The 21,879-nt window shown below is 40.4% G+C and overlaps 1 protein-coding gene across 2 annotated transcripts; it reads left to right on the top strand.

The window, feature by feature from the left end:
• The first annotated feature begins 1,193 nt into the window (after nt 1–1,193).
• slc25a25b (solute carrier family 25 member 25b) lies at nt 1,194–20,694 on the top strand. Of its 2 annotated transcripts, XM_018701942.2 has the most exons (11): nt 1,194–2,103; nt 10,945–11,071; nt 11,456–11,543; nt 12,043–12,078; nt 12,411–12,522; nt 13,351–13,509; nt 13,653–13,805; nt 13,899–14,006; nt 14,467–14,634; nt 14,728–14,878; nt 15,756–20,694. In XM_018701942.2, exons 1-11 carry the CDS (start codon nt 1,750–1,752, stop codon nt 15,938–15,940), a joined length of 1,641 nt encoding a protein of 546 aa, XP_018557458.1. In that variant the 5' UTR covers nt 1,194–1,749; the 3' UTR covers nt 15,941–20,694. The 2 variants fall into 2 exon arrangements, with proteins under 2 accessions (XP_018557458.1, XP_018557459.1); XM_018701943.2 differs by lacking the exon at nt 12,043–12,078 and having other exon boundaries at nt 1,199–2,103.
• Nucleotides 20,695–21,879: the final 1,185 nt, after the last annotated feature.

The following is a 21,879-nucleotide window of genomic DNA, read 5'->3' on the forward strand; positions in this document are numbered from 1 at the left end:
TCTTTATTAAACTGTTAAAGGTTCCTCAGTCAATAGCCTCCATTTCCCTTGTGGATCTCCTGATTCCAAGAGGAGCTTAATGTCAGGGGACACAAAGCAGTTTCAACAAGAAATTCACCACCATGACCCTTGAGGGGCTCTGTAGGATTCAGCCAAATTCTACTGATGGGGGGGCAGCCTTTATGACAGGCTGTAAAGCAAAGAAAGTTCTTTTTATCAATGGTCTACTAAAATTTACAAGAAACAAATACTGTCTCACTCTTCAGCATTGGGCCAGTAATAAAGCATGACAGTGGAGGAGGTTTGTTTTTAGCTGTTGGCTCTTTAATCTACACACAGTTTCCATTTTCACAATAATCAACCAAAATAAAATAAAATAATAGTCATAATAATAATAATAATCAACTGAAATTGTCAACTAGAATCAACAAAAATAACAGTCATTATAGTCAGGAAAAATGGTTTTACATCCTTTTTTCTTATCAAAATGAAAAATAAAACCATCCATTGTCTGAATTCAGATTTCTCATCTTTACTGACCTTAAACAAACTTATTAAAGTTGACCTTGTTCTGCTTTGGCAGAAGATATTTATAAATCCTGATCAAAGGGAGTGAAATTAAAACCACCATATCTACTAGCACCAGCTGAAACATGTTAGTACAGATTTAATAGCTGTTTCAACCCCCAACAGCTGAAGGAGGAAGAAGAGTTCAGTGACTTGCTGCTTCTGCTGGAGAGGATGTGTGTGGAGCAGCTGTGGCTGCAGTGTTTAGACACCTATTGAATTGTGTTAAGTGGGTTTTTATAGCATTGCTTCATTAATGGCATTTATTCTGGCTACATGACATGTCTGTCTGTGAAGCAAAGATCTGTTATACTGTGTTTCTGGATGTTGTTGATGGTTTCTATAGCCATGACATCATAGTGACGGTATTAAGAGGTGAGGTAGTTTAATTCAGGTAGAACACCATTGAAGGCCTAGGTGTGACATGGACGGTCTGCCACCGCCAGCTAAGAATCCAAGCGGGGTATGACGGGTACTGGATAGACCTCCTGTCTCCATAGACACACTCTTTATATACAGTCTATGATAGACACACGTGAAGTGGGAGGCGCTCCCCTCACCAATATGGCGGCTGCGTTGACGTGCCCCAATGAATAGCAGCGACCGATGCGGGATCTACGTGGATCTACACACGGCCACATAGTGTATTTTCTTGTGAGGCGGTCTCGCTGTGATATCGCGCTTTATAGCGGGACTTCTAGCGCATCGGGTTCACGGAAACATATGTTTCTCCTTTCAACGATCGGCGAGTTAACGGGCAGCCAGTCACATTAAACATCTTTATTTAAACTTTGTGTACGACGCCATGACGGTATTTTTGTAGAAGGTGAGGGCGCTGATGGTTCAGGATCCTCCCTCATCCTGCCTCGTTTCACCGGCATCTACAACATTTAGTTTACGTTAAGTTATGCTGAAAATGTTGCCCAGCTGAGCTGATGTATCACATGGAAATACAACGGAGAGGTCCAGTTTTCGTCTCAAGTGAACTCCGCTAATGTGTTCGTTGCGGAAAGTCGGGTTTGTAAGCTAACCGGCACCTGGTCGCTTTTGCTTTCAATGCCGGCTGAAATGGAGGTGCATGTGACGTCGTCATCTGGGCTCGAGTTATAAACTGGCCTCAGAGCTGTCTACCTGAGCTTTCAGCCAGCTGACCGTATTAAGTAGAGTGTCGAGTTGTTGAAGATGCACCAGCAAGGCTCGCTGATGCCTCCCTTGCTCGGTGATGTTTTCTGCCAGTGCCGATCGGCTGAGACTCACCCTGGGGTCGACCCGGGCCGCGGAGGCGGGCACGTTGAGGACCCCTCATTAGTTTCCCCATCTAAACCAGTCACCCGGCAGCCCATGGCCAGTGACTGGCATGCTGACCCCGGCAAGTCAGCGCTTCCATGTGACATATGTGGGGGACCCGAGCAGGAGCACAGACTGAAAGTACTGTTCCAAGTATTGGATGTCAACGGTGACGGAGGCATTTGTGTCAACGACCTGACGGTTGGGCTGAAGAAATTAGGGGTATATCGCACCGAACACGAGCTCATGGTAAGAGGACATTTCAGCTTAATTGTCATTTTCCCCGCCGTACTCTTCCTCCGGTGGTCTTTGCCCTTTTAGGAGCACTAGCACAAAATCTAGGAGCTCTACGGTGGCCCTGAAGGTCAAAACACTACAACATTTAAAACGGTATTTTAAGAAAAACTGTATATTTAAACATTATGTAACAACTTCTGTCAGTAATATGAACAACATATATTTTGATATGATTCATTTTAATATTAGCATGTGCTCATTCAAGAATTTTCTTTTTAACTGTGCAAAAAACATAGACACCACCTCAGATTTGAAAAAAAAAAATCAAATCAAGTATTTTTTATTTATATAGCAATGAATCACAACAAAAGTTATCTCACTGCATTTTTTTTTATAGAGTAGATCTAGAATTTACTCTTTATAGTATTATTTACAGAGATTAATTGGTCCATAATCTGACATTAACATAAAGTGCTGAGTATTGTTGTTTTCTTTCATTGGTTCAGGTAAGGTAGTAGAACTTTTAATAGATTGTTTTGTTTATTATTTTTGCTGTGCTCACCCCAATACTAAGTTAACCTGTGTAAATAATAAATCAGTGGTGTTTAAACTGAAACTCGGTTGTGGCACTCTTTGGGAGCAGGGAAAAGGGAAAGTCACTTTTTGTGCTGCCCTCCAGTTTCCCGTAGGCCAGGCGTAACATGGCCAAATGAAGCTTCCTGAAGTTGTGAGGCTTTCTGGCCCAAGTTAATGCATAGCTCAACTTTTAAGCTAATAATTTTCCAATGCCTTAGCAAAAACACATGCACTTCAATCAGTATCTAGCAGTGAACTAAAGACGTCACTTATTGGAAACTTAGAGCAGCTGTGTGTTAATACCCAACCTTTAATATATAACACTCAGTGTGACTGTGAACCATATAGTTTTATCCTCACAAGCGCAGTCTCAGTATTTAATAGCCATACCTCGTGTGTGTATCTATCTATCTATCTATCTATCTATCTATCTATATATATATCTATATTATATATATATATATATATATATATATATATATATATTTACTACTTCTGCTACAACTAAACTATTAAAAACAATAAGAATAATCACGATAATCAACAAACTCTGCTATACTGACAACGCAAACCAAACTAATACCTGCAACAACCTTGTAGGCCTTGCTTGAGCAGCTCAACAATCCTGCCACATTCAAAGACAGAAAGTCTTTTTGCTTTTGCCATGAGGGGGCTATGACAGTATGAATGTCTGAAAGAAAATGACAGCCAGATTTCTGCACAGATTTTGACTTTTTAAGCCTAATGTCTTAAACTTTTGATCAACTGATGAACCCTATGCAGTTTTCAATAAAGTGCCTACTCAATTTTTTCTCTCTTGCTCCTGTTTGTTCTTCTTTGCATTTTGAAGCTCTACTTACAACCTGGTTATGATCCACCAGCGCAAAATGCAAATACTTGTAATTTTTGCCCCAGTCTTAAGATTTTGTTCAGGAGTGTATATGGTTCCAGCACTGTATTAAAGACAGTGCTTAGGATCATATGTGAGTTGGAGAAATCAGAGTGTGCTGAGAATAAGGAGTGCAAAGGGAAGGAAGAGGAATCTTTATCTGTAATCTGGCTGTGTCTCAGGAGGTAGAGCAGTCGCCCACCAACCAGAAGGTCAGCGGTTCGATACCCGGCTCCTCCAGTCTGCATGCCGAAGTATCCTTGGGCAAGATACTGAACCCCAAACTGCTGATGCGTGTGTGCATTGGTGTGTGAATGGGTGAATGTGACATGTAGTGTGAAGTGCTTTGAGTGGTCGATATGACTAGAAAAGCGCTGTATAAGTACAAGTCCGTTTACCATTTGTATTGGGATTAGAGTTGCAAAGGAGCAGAAAATTTCCTGTAAATTTCCAGAAACTTACCATGGGAAGATAAGCTGGGGTATTTTGGAAATATATGTAAATATTTTACAATTGATGCTGGATAAATGAATAGATGAACACTTTTCAGTGGGGAGGGTGGGGAGGTAATAGCAAGGACAACAACAACAACAACAAACATTTACACATAGATTTTGTGGAAGAGACATGGTAAGGGGTGGTTATTGGTGTCCTTGTGGAATGGGGTCTTGTTTTTTTTTTTTTTTTGGTTTGTTTTTTTTTTGATGGGCAGAAGTGTTCAGCAGTAGGGATATGTAAGTGAGAGATTTAACAGTGTTTGAGTAGTAAATGAATTGCAGTTAATTAGGAAAGTCAGTTTGTCCGCAACCAGGTTTGCACATTTATTGTTTTGTTTGTATTGCTTGAGAATGGTGTACAAGATTTTTTGTGTTGTTCATTTATTTCACATGGGAATTGGTCGTTTTGTCAATATTTAGTGTCTCTGAGTTATTTTTCTCTGCTTTCGATCACAAACCGGAGGAATACAGTCTGTGGTTAACCCGTGCTGCACACGACCCGACTTTCTGTCATTGATGTGTCATTTTAACGTGGGAGGAAAACAGCTTATAATGTAGGAAGCGTAACACAGTCACATCACATGGGTCCAAAAATAGGTTTATAATACATCACTCTTGTCTGCACTTTTCTTCAAATCTAGGGCTATAAACAAAATCAGTAGTTATGCAGAACAAACCTTTCCATCCTCCATCCTCCTAAAGGATTAATATTTATCAAGATATTAATGCCCAAACATGGCTGCCTGATGAGGTGTTTCTTAGGGTATAAAAATTAAGAAATAGAGCCAAAATGTGTAAAAACATTGGAATTGAACAAAAATATTTTTACAGGCCTTTGGTTTGTGACCCAAATATCATATAAACAAACTGAACAAAATCTGTGACGTGTCACAACTTCTTTCCTGGATCCTGTCTGATTTTGACACAGAGAAAGTTCTGTTTCTGTCAATAATAAGTTACATTTGGATTAATGTACTCTGCAAACTCTGCAGTCAGTGAAAGTGGACTGCACACACTGTAGTTTTGCCAGTACATGTCCGTTAAAATGCAGTAGGGCTCAGATGGGTGGATGGGATTGCCTGCTGAATGCTGTGCTTTGAATGACTCAGAGGTAGTGCAGAAGGATAGTGAGGGCGGGGGGAAGCATCACTCAGCAGATTTTCTCCAGCAAGGGAGGTGTGACAAAGGGAAACCGTGCACTTCACCCCCCCACCCCCGTTTACTCTGACTGGCAAACAAAGGCATAAATTAATTTGCACACTGCTATCCTGTCCTCCATTGGTTGAGGGGCTCGTTCTATGGCTCCACTGTCGGACCTGCCAGTATGGGCTGCAGTGATTGGTCAGGCTCGGCTGCAGTGAGGATGCAGGTTTCTAGAGGTTTTCTTTGCTGCATTTCTCTAGCTGCTGATACCGAAGCCAGCTTAATATCAAATCCTGTCTGCTGCTACTGTCATCATTTAATCTTCTCAACATGAGATATTTACAGCGCAAAATTTTAATTTGACACATCAAGAACCAGTGCCTCAGAGGTTACATGGAAAGAGTTAGCCCGGAGCATTTTGTTGTTATCCTGCTGCGTTGGAGGTGGTGGTGAGCATGGACATCAACTGAGTGATTTTAATGAGAAGTGAGAAGATAAGACAGTGAGATGCTGAGCTGGAACAGTGAGGTAGAAGAAATTGGATGAGCCCTCTCTGCAGCCTCACGTTGTCCTCAGCTGACCTTTCTACACTTCTCCTGGCTGTTTAACTCTTTGCCTTCAGCTGACAGAGACAGTTAAGTGTTGTTGTGTTTGAGAACAGGGCTGTCACCCAGACACAGTAAGCCCCAGTTTGAGGATGCTGCAGAATATGCTGAGTTTCCTGTGCCAGAGCCTTTTTGGCAATACACAGTGTAAACCCATTGAAACACAGATGCCAGGGGCTACTGAGAACTGCAGAGAGCTGCAGTCTGCTCTCCAGGGAAAGCCTGCACACTCCTCTGACAGTGAGGAAATCAACAGGAGTAATATTACTACAAAGAAGACAACAGTATTAATCATGGTGGCACCACCTACAGATCTTCAACAGGTAGGATAAAGCGAGCAGCTATATTCTCTTGTCACACTTAGTTCAAGGTCCTTTATTATTTTTTCTGGAGCTTTCATTGGCATCTGATCTACTGCTCAGCTTTCTAATGAGGTGTGTGTATGAAACAATCTTTTGTCTGTGATTGAGTGCCAGCAACAAATAACGGATACCTGATTAATGTTCATATTTATTTACTGTTAAGTATTGAATGGCTTTCCAATAAAATGTACAGATATTATGTATATAATGAGGATCAGTCTTAATGACTTTGTTGAACCATTGACTTTTTCTCTAGTACCACCATCAGATCACAGTTGCCTCTCAACATCTACTAGATGATTTTGTTCTCACAAAATTTTGTAGACATTCATCAATCCCAGACAATGCCTCTTTATTACTTTGATCCCCTCATTCCTCAGCGACTGCAGCTGTCAGTTTGATACTTGACATCTTTTTGAGTGAGATTTTTTGAGGACAGCCATGGAAACTTGGTACCGAAATTCACGTTCTCCTCAGGATAAATTGTTAGAACTTTGGTGAATCTCTGACTGAATCTAGCACCGTTATCAGATCCAAATTATTATTATTTAGCACTTTGGTTTAGAACCAAAAATCTGCAAAGCTACTGACATTAGCAAATGGTTGCACACTAACACTAAACATGCAGAACATGGTAAGTATAATACAATACCAGTGTGAAATATCAGCATGTTACCGTTGTCATTGTGAGAATGTCAGCATGTTGACATTAGTATCTAGTTCAAAGCAGTATTGTGCTTAAGTCACAGCTGCACAGCTGGGTAGTCAAGTCTGCTAAAAGTACAACCAACTGAGCAGCTCCACTGGAGCCTTAAAGGGTATTTACTGTGGTCAAGGGTACCTCCGTTTTTAAGGTGCCCTTGAGCAAAGGAGCAACATTTGCTCTGTTGTTTTTCTTCTTTTCATTCAATGCAATTAGCATGTGTTTCTTATCCTTATGGCCTTTAACTTTGCAAAGTCCACCAAAATTACTGTTCCTATTGAGATTTTCTTCTTTAAAGTTAAAAAACGAAACAAGGTATTAAATTAGTTAAATAAGTTAAAAAGTGAGTGCTCTGTGTTTAGTTGGTTCTCAGAAACAGCTTCAGAGTGTGCACTCTAGGGATCGACCGATTATCAGATTCTATTCTTAGCATTTTTATGATAATCAGCATCTGTATTTTTTTCATCTGATAGCTGATGGGGGCGCAACCATAGCTGAATGGTTGGGGGGCGTACCACATGGGCTTCAGTGCCCTAAGCAGCTGGTCCCCGGGTCGACTCTTGATTCGGCTGGACCTTTACTGCATGTCGTTCCCCTGCTCTCTCTCCCTGTTTCCTGTCTCATCTCCACTGTCCTGTCAAAAGAAAAGGTGAACCCCCCCCCAAAAAACAAACAAAAAAAAAATTATGAAAAAAATATCTGATAGCTGATGAAATAAATAAATAAATTAAAAACATACAAATACTTTGGCTCTGATGCAGCCGCCTCGTTCTGTAGTCACCTACAGACCACTCTGGTCTGGAGCACTGTCCCACCCGCAGCACTATCTGATTGGTCATGAGTAATGGCCTATCAACACAGAGGAACACAGAGGAACACATCTGGAGACTGGAGCAGCTGCAGTGAGCGAACAGAGCAGCATTTCCAAAGTAATGCAGCAGTTATTGCTTAACTTGCAAAAACACCACAGTCTTATTATCTACTATATGATGGCACACATGCCCAGTTTCCCAGTTACATTGAAAATGCCTGAATAATGCACTTTGTTTGAGTGATATACAGTTAACTATTAAGCAATATTACAGTCTTTTCCAAGTGAGTGCATATTCAGTGAAGTCTCTTGTAGCCGCCGCTACAAAATGTATACAATAAAGTTGGCGTCTTGTTCATGGCTCAGTTATGAAATCCCATCGCATCTCCTGCCGGCGTGCTGACATTCAGCCTGTTTTCATTCGCCATAGCTCCGGTAGTTTCCACTTCGGCTGTGCGCATTCCCACACGAGCATGCAGCTCTCAGCAGGCAGAAGTCACCTGACACTGGAGCAGACAATAGAAAAGAGTCGCCCTGCCTCGCACTATCCTATGCACTCCGGTGTTGCTTTCATCAATTTTCATCAAGTCTCTACCTCCATCACAGTTAGTTTTGTGGTTTGGTCATTTTAAGATCTGGTTGTAGAGTTCACAGCCTGTAGCACTGTTGCTCCTGCAGTGCTCTGTGTAAGGACTTGACATCGAATGAGGCACTTCCCGACTGATGCATGATACTGACTGATGGAGATATTTTGTTTATTTGTTTATTGATATTTTCAGTTAACTTTGTTGTTTTAGGATAAAGTTCTCTTTTAATTAAACATATGCTTAAAGGCATTTCAGTTTATCGTATATCGGTTATCAGTTCTCTTGATTACTAATGATCAGTATCGGCCCTGAAAAAAATATGTCGGTCGACCCCTATTATTAAAACACCATCACGACAACAAACTTTGTACCAAGGACTTGAGTGATTTTCTTCAGCACTGTGTATTTAAACCAACTTTCAAGATAATTATTACTGACAAGCAACACGTTGTAGAGTAGCTCACTTCGCTCACATGCACAATGCCCAATTTCCTTTCATCTGGATGAAATGGCCAATTAACTGCCTATCAAAGGGCCAAAACAGCAGTGCAACAGGTTACAATTCAACCACATCAATCTCATACATGGAAACAGACATGGCCGTCTGGGCAAAGACCAGAGGAAAGCCAAAATCTGTGATGCCTCCTTGAGACTGAGTGGCAGTATGTTTGTTGCACTGACCTTTACCATTCCAAATGTCAAATCATTCAGGCTATTACTAAGTAAGTAGCCCATTCCAGTGGCATATGAAGAATGCAAAACACTTCTCATTTGGCAGCTATTCCTTGACTGAAGAGCAAAAACTATGTGCACTAATTAAGATGGAAGCAAATTTATTTACAATTTTCTGCACATTATTAGCTTTTATGGACTGCTTTTGTGAAGTGGTGAAAAGCTGTGGGAGGTGATGGGAAGTGTAGGTGAGAGGGTTAGGGGTGTTGCAGTGATAACAGTATAACATTGATTGCAGTGTAATTGATTAGATTGTGGTGGATTGGGCAGGGACAGTGTTCATGGTGGAGGTAAAGTGTAGTATGTGACACAGTAAGTAAGTGTCACAGGAGGTAATCAATGGGAGATCTTCTGTGCTGTGTGGGATGAATTCACACACATAGCAGTTCTTGGAATTTGGGCTGTTACCAGCTACAGGTTTTTGCTAACTGGAGATATATGATTGTTGGGGGCTGTGCTTAGCATTATGTGGTTTTTTCTCTTGGTCTGCTGAAAAATCCCATTTGTGTATATCCACTTGGGCTTACTTCTCACAGTTAGAAGTGGACCAGCAGGGTTTCAGGGTGTTGTTCCACGGGAATTCTCTGATGCAGACTTAGTCTCCTGGGTGGATGTCATGGTGTGTGTTTGTCTAGTGTTTGCCACTAGAAGGAGACAGCAGTGGTTACAGCAGAGCAGAATTCATCTTCATCTTCATCAGAACCCATCTTTTTCAGGATATCATTTTGTTTTTTGGGTTGTGCTGTTGACAGGCATTGCTCACTGTACCTTTAGTGTAGGATGTAATCCTGGAGCATATCGATCTTTCATCATTGTTTGACACTCCTTTTCTCACGTGTGACAAGCCATGCAATATGTTTGCTTGCTATGAGTACAGGGATGTGGGAGCCACAAATTATTTAGATATTTACAACCATGAGAAAGACACAACCTACACTCAATCACACCAGTAGTCTCTTGTAAGAAGGCCACATTGGGAGGAACAAGTTGTTGCAGTGATTGAAGGACATAGCTTTACATGGACAGGAATGCCAATACTGCCTGCATGGTCAGCCAAAGAATTACCTTGTGAAACAGCATCTGATTTAACAATAGCAATAGGTGAAAGCGATTGGCATGGATATAAGAGTTCACCCATCAGTTTGCCATGTTTAACAGGTCCCTGAGGAAATCATGAATCATCAGTTTGCCACAGTGTACCATGTCACTACTGCAGTTGCATTACCATGCCATGGTAACACTGGAACCTTAAAAGCAGATGTTAAGGGCTAAAACACAAAATGTCTGCTGTAATCCTTAAGGTAATCATTTTTCTATGAAATGGTTCATTGTGAAAACACACCCAGTCCCTCAAGCAGTGATATTGGGACTGGTCTCTATGCTGTCAGTGCTGTGGTGCACACAGTTTGTTTTTCTCATGCTCAGTCAGTTGTGCCCCCCTGTTAGCAGAGCAAATCATTTGGCAACCTATTGCTCAGGTGCATTGTGTGTGAGACCAACATGTAGGTTTCCTCTCTGTCCTGCACACTCTGCTGTTACTTCTTTCAGGTAGCCATTTCCTGCTGGTAAATTTGTTTTCATGGTGCAGCTAAATCTAATTCCTTACAGAAAAACTTCCAGTTGGCTTGGCAGGCTAAACTGGCAGAGGGTGCCCTTACTATTGACTAATAAGCTACCTGACGTGATGGCTGTAAAGAGGTCTAAACTGCAGTGCACAGATAATAGGGGATGGTGGAAGCTCTGACCTCTGCTGCTGCTGCTCACATCTCTCAACAATGGGCAGTTAGTTCTAATCTTACTGTATGTACAGCTAATACATCAACTGAAACACAGCATTGCTTAAATACAACACTTTTATTAGCTACTTGCAGTCTCAGTCGCTCTCACATATTTTTTTCTCAATAGACAGTCCTTCAAATCTTTCTCCTGTTTGTTTTTTTTTTCCCAGAAAATAGTGAAAGCAGGGGACAAAGACTTGGACGGACAGTTAGACTTTGAAGAGTTTGTTCATTATCTTAGAGACCATGAGAAGAAACTACGGCTGGTCTTCAAGAGTTTGGACAAGAAGAACGATGGTAAGTAATGTTGTTGTAACTAGTGACTTACTTTTCAAGCCTGATGTGGAGTACTGAGAACAGATTGGACAAACTTTGCTTCCATGAAGTTGCAGAACTCAGGAGAAAGCTGAAGCAGCAGAGCCCCAGGTGGGCCCGAGTTTTAGTCCCTGACATGGATCAAGCTCCTTAAAAGAACTCTGGATCTTACAGATCCCATAATGTGATATCTGTCATCTCTGGATTAGACACTCATTTGTTTAAAATTTGTTCTCACTAAGATGACTTCATCGGGGCCACTTTGTCAGGCAGCACCCCAGAGACTTTGGTCAAGTCTGCCATGATATAAGCTAAACTGAGCTTTATAAAATCGGGTTTAAGTGGTAATTAATTTCTGTGGTGTAGGCCGGATCGACTCACAAGAAATAATGCAGTCACTGCGTGACCTGGGAGTGAACATCTCTGAGGAACAGGCTGAGAAGATACTCAAAAGGTGAGAATAAAGCTATGATCTACAGTCTCTAATACACCTAATAGATCCACAGATGTGTTGTTTGTGCTGTTTTGTGAGTGTGTCTATTTATGATGTCTCCCTCCTTTTTCATTTTATAACTTGTCATATACATGTGAACTGGAACAGAGCTATCATAGGAGTAGAAATGTAAACAAACTGGACCAGTTTTTGTCACACCTTGTTAATGAAGTTAAAGTGGCAGTCTGCAGTTTGTCTTAGACATGCACCTCTTTATGTCAATGTGTTACTTATTCCCATCTTAAATATGACATTCAGGCAAGAGAGGTATGTTTGGGGATATTTTGGCTAGACTGACAGGTGTCTCAGCCTATCACAGAGTGTTTGCTGCTGCTCATCCCTCCTCAGCTCCACCCAGGTTTCCAATTTAGGTTCATTTTGTTATGGCTCAGTGTGAACCTTTTTCTAGTTCCTCTAACCTCCTGCCTGTCTGTCTCCTCTTCTCTCTGGCTGGTCTCAGAATAAGGAGGGGTCATATCTGGGCCCCTATCTTGTAGTAAGTAGTAGCTTCTATAGTCTGCTTGGTCACCACTGCTTCGTCTAATTCAGTTACCAACTGCTTTCTTCTTTTTGCTTTCAAAGGACAAATGCAACAAATAACACATCAGCAAAACACAGCAATTATGTGATAATATGTTAATTCAGTTGTAGCATAGTGTGCTCAAGTAAAGCATCCTGCTACAACACATTGCACTTGAACTCATAAAAGGAAGTCATGAGAATAAATGCCATCATTACTGAGAAGAAACCATGCATGTAAGCAGATAGTTTGTAATGTCTAAAACATTTATAACAGTCTGCATCTGCTGTGTTATCTCCCATCTCCAGTATGGACAAAAATGGTACAATGACGATTGACTGGAATGAGTGGCGGGATTACCACCTCCTGCACCCAGCAGACAACATTCCAGAGATCATCCTATACTGGAAACACTCCACGGTATACACTCTTCCTCTCTGCTCAACAGCAAAACAGCAGACATTAAGTCAAATCTTTCCAATGATGAAGGCAGCAAGATAGCATTAAGACACTTAAAGATGCTAGTTGCCTGTGGTTAGAATGTAACACTGGATCATAATTTTACTATTTTTTCTGCTTGAGAACGTAGCTGCAGAGAGCAGGAACTGAGTTAAGCTTAGAAAAGAGCAGATTCAAGCTCTTTTTTTCAACCAGTTGACAATCAACAACACCACAAACCAAAGACCTAACCCTAGCCCTAAAAATAGTTTGACTGGCACTATTGCCAGCTAGACAGAATAACTAATACTGAGTGATTTTTATCAGCCAGACTACAATAGTTAGTTGGCAGTTTATTCCAACCTCTTCCTTCTACACCAGTATAAATGAAACATGGGAAAATCAAGCCCAGGTTCAAAAATACAGGAATTATCCTTTAAACGAGACACCATTTGCTCCTAGTAGTATATTTGAGCTGTCGTATTCATATTTTGACATCTCAAACACCACGCGTTTCCTCTGAAAAACTCTCTACAGGGTCCCCAAACTGTCAGTGTGTCATGCCAGGGTGAGACCTGTGTTTAAGTAGTGAATGTGATTGACCATGTTTGTCACAACCTCTTACATTCAGGCCTCTGGCACACAAGGCAGACGCATTTGACTGTACTCTGCACCTGAGTAACCAATTCACTGGAATAAGGCCCCAACACTAACAGTTTGTGATGTTCACAGTGTTCCCCTGTCACCAGCTCTGAGTGTGTTCTGAGGATTACAGTGTCACCAGGCTGAAACCCTCTGTTTCCTCCACAGATCTTTGATGTTGGTGAGAGTTTGATGGTGCCTGATGAGTTCACAGCAGAGGAGAAACAAACAGGAATGTGGTGGCGACACCTAGTGGCTGGAGGAGGAGCTGGGGCAGTGTCTCGAACATGCACAGCACCACTGGACAGGCTCAAAGTACTCATGCAGGTAACACACAACACAGCTCATGAATGAGGGCATATTTTGACAGCTAACTCTCAGAGAGGTACATTTACATTGTAAATCAACTGAACAGAGGGAAGTGAACTGCTAAACAGAATACATGCTGATTGTTTGTCCTGCCTGCCCAGGTTCACGCCTCCAAGAGAAAACGCATGCATATTACTGGGGGCTTTGCCCAAATGATCCGTGAGGGCGGTGTGAGGTCACTGTGGCGAGGCAATGGCATCAATGTCATCAAAATTGCCCCAGAATCTGCTATTAAGTTCATGGCCTATGAGCAGGTGTGCATTTATACATCTCAGCCTCAAATAAGCCATTTATTTTGGCCATATTTTGTGTTGTTCCTTAACAAAAAAGAATATCCTGTCTATCAGATTAAACGATTAATTGGAAGCAACCAGGAGACACTGGGCATCACAGAGAGACTGGTGGCTGGCTCTCTGGCTGGAGCGATTGCTCAGAGCAGCATCTACCCCATGGAGGTGAGACACCTGTGAACACAGAGAGAATGAAACAAGCAAGACCTAACTTTAAAAAATACTCTGGTTATAAAGATTGTATTCATTCTGCTATGTAGCAACTCATGACTAATTGTTTATATGCAGAAATATCCAAGTGGATTCTTTTGTCTTGTGACTGACTGCCCATTTTAACTTTTAGCCTTGAACCCATCATGTGAAACTGTACTGTGACCTCTTATCTGGAGGAAAACAGACCTTCACACGCAGACTCACAGACCTTCAGTTATGCACAAAGTGTGAGCAAGTCATTTATGGAAATGAGGTTCATAACACACAACTTATTTTAATATGAAAGATAATGCACGGCATACATGTTAATCTATGTTTGTTCAAGTATGAAAGATTTTCTATGACTCTTGGACTAGAGGTGGAGGTTACTATCATCTGTCGGAAGGCCTGACATCACTTCCTGTCTTCTCAGGTCCTGAAGACACGGTTAGCCCTGAGAAAGACGGGTCAGTACTCAGGCATCTTGGATTGTGCCAAACATATCTTCCAGAGGGAGGGTGCGGCTGCTTTTTACAAGGGCTACATCCCCAACATGCTGGGTATCATCCCCTATGCTGGTATCGACCTGGCTGTCTATGAGGTGTGTGTATCATTGCTGTTGAGAGATACCTTCTCTTTTTTTAAAATCATTTTTTAGCTCAGCTTTTTTAACTCCTTTGTTCTCCTCTGTCAGACTCTGAAGAATTCATGGCTGCAGCGCTTTGCCACAGACAGTGCTGATCCAGGAGTGTTTGTGCTCCTGGCCTGTGGCACCACTTCCAGCACATGTGGTCAGCTGGCCAGTTACCCACTTGCCTTGGTCAGAACTCGAATGCAGGCACAAGGTGAGTCCCTACAGAACTCTGCTACACTGTACAGCTACCATCTAATAGAGTGATATAAAGAAATAATTGAGTTTCAGGAACACCCCAACTGATTGATTACCTGTGAGTTTACTAGATGGTTTGATTGAGGTGATTGGGTCTCATGTAAGAACATTTTGTGAGGCTTGCTCCAAGTAAGATTCAGCAAATCCCTGAAACTGTAAAAACCTGCTGAAACCCCTTGTTTCCACCAAATGAAACAGGTTGAAATCAGATTTTTGTCAGTCGAATCAATTCTGCCTTTCAGTACAAAGGTTTGACGAACCCTTCTTGTTTTTCATACGGACATGAAGTTGGCATATGTGATAGCTCAGTTATGAAATCCTAACTCTCCAAAGAGTGTTTCTCCTGCCAAGCAGTTAACAGAGTTTTATTTCGGCATAACACACAAAGCGTATCGGAACAACCAACAAAAATGAGTCATACTGCCCTGCCTCATACTGTCCGCTGTCGCTCTGACCTTCATTCCCATGTCTCTACTTCCATCACCATTAGTTTAGTGGTTTGGTCATTTTAAGACCCATTTAAGTGTGGAGCCAGTCACACTGTTGCTCCAGCATTATTTTGTGTGTGAACTGTGAGGCAGAATGAGTCATCAATTCACCTTTTGTTAGTTGAATCAGGGTCTGGATGTATCAACTCATCAACTTTTAGGGGGCAGCCCTAATTATTACCATAAACAAAACTCTTTAACAGTTATACAAGGCTTGGTCTTTTCCTACAATTGGTTAAGTTTCATTAACAAAAATATCAGCACTTGTAAGTTTGATTCCTACCCGGAGAGGGTGTGTGTGGGGGTTAATCTCTGATGACTGAGTCCTCCCTTTGTCTTTTGCAGCTACTCTGGAGGGAGGACCTCAGATGAACATGACGGGCCTTTTCAGACACATCATTAGGACTGAAGGGGCCATGGGACTCTACCGAGGCTTGGCACCCAATTTCATGAAGGTCATTCCATCTGTCAGCATCAGCTATGTGGTATATGAGTACCTTAAGATCACCCTGGGGGTACAGTCAAAGTGAGGAGCGGGGCAGACAGAAGAAATGCCAATGGTTTTTTGCTTTTCTGTTGTGCTTAATGTTGACTGCTTTGGTATCTTAAGAAACAAACAGCTGAAATTCTACACAGTTAAATCAAATGATCAAATTTCAGGGTTGTGCTGAAGATTCTCTGGAAGGAGGAAAGCTTAACTGAAGCAATTTATGGTGTTGTTTGCTGTTATTTTAATGGTTCCTTTCGGCAATTAAGAAGTGCTTCAGCACCAATTCAACTTTATTTGGAAGGACAAAAGTTTATACTGAATTCACTGAAGGTGTTAACTGGTGTACCAGTAAAATATATGACAGTGCGGTGGCAGGAGCAGTTCTGCTGACCTTGGTAAAAGACAAATCTTTGTCTTGAGGGGCTTTGCAAAGGTATACCATAAAGCTTCCCCCATGTCCCCCTACTGGAAGACTGCGACACCACTAATCATCAAAAGTACACTAGCTGTGCACAGAGCTGAGGTGGACATAACCTCTGGCAGTATTCAAATTCCTAGAGTGCACATAATATGTTCCTTTATGTTTAGATGCAGATGTGTTCCACAACATTGTTCTGAGTAACAAGGTGATCCATGGCAAAAGAAGACCTTAGTAAGGAAGTTAGTAAGGAATTAAGAAGTTAGTAAAATATTTTTTAAAAAATAAGGCTCTAACAGAGTTTTTTCATGTCTACACCTTACTGTGGACGGAGAAATACTTTTTAGTGCCATCATTTATCCTCACTTCCATTAACTTGCATGAAGACAGAATTTTAAAAACATTTTCAATGCATAGGCTTCCTGCAAACTAGTAGCTGATAGGCCATGCATATAGAAAAAAGTCACAAATGGTCACCAAAAAAGCCTTGATTCTTCAGCATGAGGAATTTTTTTAATTTTAATTTAAATTTTTTTAATTTTCCGATATTTGCACTTTTTATTTAAAAAATTCTTTGGCAGACATTTTCCTTTCAGCAGATGAACCTTTCCATTTAAGACAAACCCAACACTCCCCTCAGACCTAAATGTGAACTTTTCATAAGAATTTTGTCATGAAATTATCTAAATAAAAAAATAAAATTCTTACCAAAGCGTATTGCTACCACACCAGAGAAATAAAAACAGGATCACTATAACATGAAATGTTTCTTATTATGTGAAAAAAAATGATCACATTGTATTTTTCATGTTCAATTCCTTTATATTTTTCTGGTGTGGCAGCAATACGTTTCTGTACATTATTGCTTCCAAAAAGATGAATCTTGTAGCTTGAATCCCCCCTTCCCTCCAACACTACACTTATATTAACCTAAGCTCTGGTAAGGATTAGCACTTCCGTCATTATGTTGATTGTTCCGTTTGTGCTATGGGATGTCATAAGCATTGCAGCTAGTGAGGATGTATTGAAAGGCAGGTGACAAAGTTATTGATTTAGGTTTGGTTGTTCTATTCCAGAGATTCAATACAGTCTGAGCTGTCAAGTCATCAGACAGTGCACAATGTTTGACATAAAAATATGTTTGGTGGTCCCTGATGTAAAGATGTAGAGTAGTGACAGCATTCCTTTTGGCACAATTACTCAGTTATGGTTGTTGAATTTCTCATCCTTGCCATTTAAACCAATGCTGTGACACAATTTCCTTTTGTTTCCCAAAATTCTCAAGTCAGTTGCTTTAAAGTCTTAAGTTGCATTCAGTCAGTGGCTCATTAAGCCATCAAGAAAAAAAGTATTGCATTTGCTTCAGGAGAGACTTTTTGACAAAGATTTACAGCGTAAATTTCTTCAAATGCTGTTGAAAGCTTCTTTCAACAGTATATAAATATAATTCAACAGCATCAACATATAAATCAACACTCCTTTAGGTCACATCGCAGGACATCCCAGCAGAGGAAGCAGTCTGAGTCTGACTGATGCCTGTGTCAAATGGCCACTGATTCCCTCTAGTGCCTTTAGTGCCAAGCCTCTCTTACATAAATGCACCTAAACATTACAAGAGGTGGAGTCTGTGGGACACTGAATGCACTTTAAGGTACTCTACTTTAATTCCTGTTTTTGTTTTAATTATTACTGTATTTATTTATTTATTTATTATTTTTAAAAAGATTAATGAATGAATTTGTGATGTATTTGTTGTGCTGACTAATTTCATTTTTATGAGGCTTATTTTTTAGAGTAATGTGGTCTTGGTAAAATAACAAACAAACAAACAAACAAAAAAACAGGTTTATTTTTGAGAGAAGTGACTTTTTTATTTCATAATGGTTATTCTCCCAATAACACTTTGAGTTGATGTCAAGTTTTATTTCATAATGTCGCTTTTCATGACAGTGGTGTCCTCTCACCTTTCTACCACCTGTCACATACACTCTGCCTCTCTGTATAATTTAGCCATTTGGCACCTCTTAGCACAAGCAACAGCATCAAAGTCAATCTGGCTGCTGCTATAGATAAAAGATACATGGACAAAGAAACGAACATCTCTTTTTATTTACTTAATGTAACAAGGTTGCTAGTGCCACCTACCTAGCTGGCTAAGTAGCCAGGTCAGCTTGTGAGCCTATTAGTCATCTTGAAAGTGAAGAGCCAGTGTTAGCAGTGTCAGCTAGCTCCTGTCAGCTAGAGTGAGCACAACAGGACTGTCCTTTTGCTACCTCAATCAATTCCTGTGCTCTGTGAGCTAAAATAACTTTTTTTGTCAGTGGAGTCTGGTAGCGATATTTAATGTCTTACTCTAATAAAAAAAGTTTATCTTTGTAGGAATTCTATCCACAATGTCAGACACTTTCATTGACAGCCTGAGGCTGTTGGTAGCAAAAACAAGTATTTTAATGGACATACTAGTTGCCCATTGGATTACATTGCAGAAGCTGTTTGTGATGGCCAGTACATTGTTCTTGTTCAATACTGTACAGATTCCAAAGATTTTTGTCTCTGTCAATCATTTATACTGGCAAACATGGGAAAATAAGATCCAAGTAAAAAAATACTGGAGATGTCCTTTAACTCTGAATTAACTAGCTAACATTAGCTGTTGTCATTAACACAGTAATCTGACCATAGACTGTAGTCTATGGTGCTGATTTGACGTGAAGCATGCTGGGTTTAAAACAATGCATGCTGGTTAGAAATTTTGTTCGACATTTGCCAGCGGTGCACAATGTCACACGATATTAAAACCTCACTGGAGTAAGGCGCCTGCAGTTTTCCACAGTTGCTTTTCTCTCGCTGTACCTGACTTGGATCCACCTCTGTGATGACAGTCCCGACTGAATGAAGGCCTCACCAATGCGCATGACACATAGTACGATTTTATTCTAAGGACCTCAGATCAGTTATCTCTTGTGGTTTTCTTCAAAGTTGATCTAAGTTATGTGATCTCCTCCTTCTGGCAGCCCATGTTTTACATATGTGCACCAACACTATAGTTTTAATTTCGGCAAGAAAGCTGTTAATAAGGTTAGTTCATGAGTTAGTCATTGTAGAAGAAATAAACGGCCGTGGCCCTTATTGTTTACTCTTCTAGTCTGTGATCTCAGTAAAACAGAAATGAATAAAAATGTCTCCTGTCTGAGAGTGTTGTTCTAGCATGTATTCCATGCCGTCTGATTATTCTCCACCCCCGCAGTCTGGTTGATTCAGAATTTCTCTGATGTCCTTGCTCTAGCTAACAGGAGCCAATTAGCTAAATCTGGTAGCAGTTGTTGCTCTTGCTAGCTTAAGACGATAGGGACACAATTGGCTGAAAGTTTAGGGGTGGTGACAACACCACTTTAAAGAAAATAGATATAGTGAAATGAAATAAAAGTATTATTGAGGGAATGTCATAATGAATGAAGAGAAAATAAGACTTCCCATAAAACATTCATTTATTTCAGAGCTTTCTGGATCTCCATTCCAAGATTCTTCTGTCAGTACCCTCTGATTTCACATCAGCAGTAGTTTGTTATGATGATAAAACAGAAAGGACTTGGGCTGCAAACAATCTTAAGGCATAAGCAAAGCTGACTGTCAAGAATAAATAGGGTTTTTGGAAGTGAAAGATGCAATCTGAACAGGATTTCTTCTTAATGGATCAAAAATATGTTGTAAAGTTAATAAAAGAAACACATGTTTATTTCAAAAGACAGTACAAACCAACAAGCTTTGCAATCTGTGAATGTCTGGTAGAACTGCAGTCTCACATGTTGGACTGTCTGCTGTGACCTTCAGGATGCCATGCTGTCACACAGTGTCCATGTAGCAGGTGGAGAAGAGATGTTGGGCTTCCATTTGTCCATTTGAGTACTGATACTCTTTCACAAGTTTGGAAGCAAATGTATCTGTGCATCCATCTTTCCTCCTCTTTCTTTTAATTGACCCCTTACTCTGATATCATATATGCATACATTTGTGACACAGAATGATATGTGTAAATGTTTGCCACATTTTGTACAGTGAAAAGTAACTCTCTTAAAAGTAGCTTTTATTATTTGCTGTACTGACCAACCCGCAGCTTTAAATGTACAGGAACTACCAGAGTATACAAACTGAAGGCTACAATGTACATTGGTAAATGGTGGCATGGTTCACAAAATGTATTGAGTATATATTTCTATTTTATTTTATTATGCTAGCTCTAAGTGCAAGAATGAGTATGAGTACTTTTACAGTAGCTTTTTGTAGATGTATGCATTGAAAGAATGTTATGATGAAAAGAATATTTATGCTTGTATGAAATCAACTGTTATAAATAAATAAACTAGTTCAGCACTGAACCTGTTGAGTGGAGTTTTAATTTGGGTTCATTTGATATTTAACTATGTACTAGAAATCCCTCCTGAGTTAGCACTGTATGAAATGTGTTGTTTTGTCCACACTGCTGAGCTGAGTCTGGTGGTTCAGATGTGAATGCTTAAGGAACTGTCCCAAACAAGCACACCTCTCATTTCCTAAGAAATTTTGTGCACATGTACCACTATGCAATATAGAATGGCACACTGACGCGACAGGACAGGCTGGGGCAAGCTAATCAGCAGCGACTGAACTTTGAAAATAAAATACTAACATGTAACACCTTTAACCGTTCCTTGTTATCCAGCATCTGACTTCATTTTATCTCTGTAGGAGCAGAGTGTGAGTGCTCCATCTGTCTTGTCCAGCAGGTGCAGCGTCACTATAGCTGTGGCCATACTGCTATAGTGTATGGCCTGCTTCCTCCTTATCATCTGTTAGACCCGTAACATTTTGCTTTCAAGTTTAGAGACTACGAGTGTCATACATATAATTTCACAGGACTGTAGATTGAACCACAATATAATATGACTCAGTATCTTCATCTAATGATCCTGCTTTGGGTTATTTCAGCGTCTTGTTTTTATTGTTTAAACCACATTATTTAATGTGACAGAAAATTCAGTCACCTGTCAAAAACATGTTGATAATAAAATCTATGGAAATAAATAGTAACTTTTTGTTGTCTTTCTTGAGACTGTATTTTTTGTACTTCATGCATTCTTAACACACAGGCCCAGCTATATTCAAGGCACTTAAACACTCTCTGACTGATCACAGTTCATTTCTTGTGTCTCCAAAATTTGCAAAAGCATGGGTCAGAGTTTCCAAACAGGTGGGCACATTATCCCATCAAGCTTGTTTTTAATAGATCACAACTTTTGCATGCAAAAAGGTATGCAACGGTTATAGATAAGACCACTGGGCATTAGTGATGATAGCAGTTGCCTTCATACCTTTGGGTGAAACTCTCCCTCTTCACGATGAACAGTGTGCCATGCACCTGTTTTTGACATACAGGCATACAGGGCTCAGACAGAATGTGTCCATTATACCTGTATGCAAGGCTATCTGTGGCATGAAACTTGTGATAATAAAGATTACTATTCAATTCAATTCAATTCAATTCAATTTTATTTATATAGCGCCATATCACAACAAAAGTCATC

Source organism: Lates calcarifer, linkage group LG9 (genome assembly GCF_001640805.2).
Source record: "Lates calcarifer isolate ASB-BC8 linkage group LG9, TLL_Latcal_v3, whole genome shotgun sequence".
NCBI classification, from domain to species: domain Eukaryota; kingdom Metazoa; phylum Chordata; class Actinopteri; family Centropomidae; genus Lates; species Lates calcarifer.

Bases quoted from the DNA above. Each gene is read 5' to 3' on its own strand.
- slc25a25b (XM_018701942.2), top strand. From the start codon at position 1,750: ATGCACCAGCAAGGCTCGCTGATGCCTCCCTTGCTCGGTGATGTTTTC. The intron at 2,104-10,944 runs GTAAGAGGACAT...TTTTTTTCCCAG, and splicing joins GCACCGAACACGAGCTCATG to AAAATAGTGAAAGCAGGGGA. The intron at 12,079-12,410 runs GTAAGTAGTAGC...TCCCATCTCCAG, and splicing joins ATCTGGGCCCCTATCTTGTA to TATGGACAAAAATGGTACAA.